This window comes from Helianthus annuus, chromosome 15 (assembly GCF_002127325.2).
Source record: "Helianthus annuus cultivar XRQ/B chromosome 15, HanXRQr2.0-SUNRISE, whole genome shotgun sequence".
NCBI lineage: Eukaryota > Viridiplantae > Streptophyta > Magnoliopsida > Asterales > Asteraceae > Helianthus > Helianthus annuus.
The window spans coordinates 35,142,665-35,146,136 of record NC_035447.2 but is presented as its reverse complement, the minus strand read 5'-3'; the positions used below and the strand labels follow the sequence as shown (position 1 = coordinate 35,146,136).

General features: G+C 36.3%; 1 protein-coding gene across 1 annotated transcript; it reads left to right on the top strand.

Annotated features, from left to right (window-relative positions):
- Positions 1–838: 838 nt before the first annotated feature.
- LOC110925452 (protein FAR1-RELATED SEQUENCE 5-like) lies at positions 839–3,113 on the top strand. The gene is made up of 6 exons (XM_035984294.1): positions 839–1,014; positions 1,207–1,465; positions 1,555–2,118; positions 2,469–2,594; positions 2,655–2,781; positions 2,893–3,113. Exons 1-6 carry the CDS (start codon positions 839–841, stop codon positions 3,111–3,113), a joined length of 1,473 nt encoding a protein of 490 aa, XP_035840187.1.
- Positions 3,114–3,472: the final 359 nt, after the last annotated feature.

Below are 3,472 nucleotides of genomic sequence, written 5' to 3'. Positions count from 1 at the left end.
ATATTTTGATTTGAAAGCAACATGTATAAGTTCGCATGTTACGAGTTTTCAATTCGCATGTGATGTTTATTCTGTTACGGATTTTCGCATGTTTTGATATAATAAATCGTATGTGTAAAACATATTCACCAGAATCATAATTTTCATGTTATGGCTCATACAAATCGCACGTGTTGTTTGTTGTAGGATGAAATTAGGCATGTATTAATATATCGCATGTAAGGAGTATGATAATTCGCATTTGATTTATGTAGATGAAAGGATTTACACTCCGGAGGTTGAAGCATCAGCTACACCAGTGGTTGGAATGCAATTTACCTCTATTGAACAAGCATATGCGTTTTAACAATCATATGCTAAGTTAGGTGGTTTTTCTACTCGGAAGGGTGGTGAAGTACACAGTGGTGGTATAACCAAAACGAAGTATTTTGTTTGTTCTAAAGAGGGTCATAAGGCAGTGTGTATTGAAGATCGTTATTCGAAGTCAAAAAATCCATACAAATCAAGGAACAGGGGGACCATTAGAACTGGATGCAAAGCTCATCTTATGATTTGCACGGTGGATGGTAGATTATATACAGTAAAGAGATTTGTTGTTGGTCATAATCATAAGTTTGTATGTCCACATGATATTCATATGCTGCCAGCTTACAGACAATTGTCAGATGTCCAGGAGGAGATGGTATGGGAACTAGGCACTTTAAACCTTGGTCCTGTCAAAGCTTTCCATATAATGAGGAAATGTTATGGTGGTTTCGAGAACGTTGGGGCCACGGTTGATGATTGCAAAAATTTTAGGCATCGAATTAACAGCTATACAGGAGAATATGACGCTGACATGGTGAATAATAGGATGACCGACAAAAAAGAGTATTTAGCTGATTATTCGTTTGAATATTCTGTTGATGATGACAAACGGTTAACTGGTTTGTTCTGGGCTGATGGGTTATGCAAGCTGAACTTTATGGAGTTTGGGGATGTGATATCGTTCGATGCAACTTTAAAGCCAAACAGGTAGGTGTTTCAAGATAAATATGTTTTTTATTTATTTTCGCATGTTATATGTTTTCCTAAACTCCCAATATCGCATATGTAGACATTGAAGAGTCGGTGTTGAATATATCGCATGTTATACTATATATTTTCGCATGTGATATCTGTCTATTTTCGCATGTTTCAATGTGTATTTCGCATGTGTTTGTTCAGGTACAAGATGGTGTTTGTTCCGTTCACTGGCATTGACAACCACTGTCGAAATGTAACCCTTGGAGCTGGGTTGTTGTCATCGGAGAGCATTGAATCCTATAAATGGCTTCTGAATTCATTCGTAAAGTCATTTGGGCGGCAGCCAAAGGTTGTAGTGACGGACCAAGAGCCTGCTATGAAACAGGCTATTGAGGAGGTTTTTTCTACCAGTAGACACCGATTGTGCATGTGGCATATAATGAAAAAAGTGGCAGATAAGGTATAGCATGCTATATTGTACTTTGTTAGCGTTTTTTTTATAATATAGATTTTGTTATAGGCTGATATAAACTGCATTTATCAATATAGGTTGGACACGAGTTGTGCAATAACGATGAGTTTAAAAGGAGGATGTGCGACATTGTATGGACTGATTCCATTGAGCCTGAAGAATTCGAGAGGCAATGGAAGTTGGTGATGATTGAGTTCGATCTCACTGAAAACAAATGGATTGATGATATGTTTTCGATGAGAAACATGTGGATTCCGGCTTTTTACCAGCATGAGCCCATGTCTTGTCTCATGCGAACAACTTCGAGATCAGAGAGCGAGAATCAATTTTTTTGCCAGGTTTCAAATTCAAAACTCACACTTGTAGAGTTTATGAATCGTTTTGACGGTGCAATGGATGTCCAAAGGTTCAATCATAGAAAGAATGATCATATTTCAAGATATACAGAGCCTGCTGATTGGAGTGAAACTACTTTGGAAAAAGATGCTGCTAAGATATACACCAGGTCTATATTCTTTGATCAGCAATTAGAGATTTATGGAACAATTTCCGAATGTCTGCCGATGGACACCAAAGTCGAGGGTCTACAGATCAGGATATTATTGAAAGACTTTAAATCCCATGGAGATGGTTTATTGGAGGTATTATAGCATATATATTTCAAAGATGCGATTTTTGAAAACCTATTTGCGAATTTCATTTTCAGAACTCGATTTTGCAATATGCGATTTTGATGTTCATATGCGATTTTATATTTATACAATTAAATGATTTTTAGACATGCGAAATTGTTAACTTACACATGCGATTTTAGTTATTAATATATTTTTTCTTTTGGGTTTCTTAGGTGTGGTTCAAGAATCTTGAAAATGATGTAACTGCACAGTGTAGCTGTTTGCGTTTTGAGCAGTATGGGCTGCTATGTAAACACATCTATTTTCTTTTCAAGATGTTTGGTGTTAAAGAAATACCAAACAAATATGTTATGAAGAGATGGACGAAGGATGTGGTGCCGAATGAATTAAATTTGAAGTACAATTTAAGGGTGGGTGACAAGGATTTGCAACACAAGGCTAAACGGATTGCTCGTGAAATCATTCACACAGGGGAGTATTTGGTTAGCAATTTGATTTCTGACCTTGATCAACTTGTTTTAGTGAGGGATCAAATGATGCAGCTTAAAGAGAGAGTTGATCAGAGTCGTATAACTAAGCAACTTGATCAAAAATATGACCGATTTTCCAAGTTGATTGGTTATCAACAACCAGTAACTAATGCTCCTCCTACTGTCCGTGTGCCGGCTGGTATAAGAAACAAAGATCGCGGCTCGCATAAATGGATTAAATCCAAGAAGGAACAAATGATCAGCCGCAAAGGAAAAAGGTCTAGGACATGTAGTGTATGATATGTAAAAGGTCATGATATTCGGACTTGTGAGATACTGAAAGGCAAACAACAAGGCAAACAGCAAACGAAGAAGATGAAAGGTGTCCAGATTGAAAAAGATCCCAGAGACAACGACAACGAGGTCGAAGACGACGAAGAGGAAGATGAGTTTGAAGATTACAGTAGTGATGATGGATCGGAGGAAGAAGATCAGTGGGAGGAGGTTTCAGAAGATGATGAGGAAGATTAATTGTTTTTTAAATGTAAATGCGATTTTATACTAAACACATGCAATTTTACATTCTTCTGTTTATATCTTTTTTTCATGCGATTTTAGTATATAAACATGCGATTTTATATGCATCAGTTTATATTTAGTCTTACATGCGATTTCACTTTTAGTAGATGCGATTTTGAGTTAACTTGTGTTTTTGTGACAAAGATGTCTAAATCATTCATGCGATAATATATTATAATCAAGCATAAGATGTGTTCAAAACATGTACCCAAAAGATAAAATAGTTGTTATTGTCTAACACAGCTACAACCATAAAACGATTAAACAGAGAATTTAGTTACTTGAAGCAAAGATTTTGTCACGTTCGACAG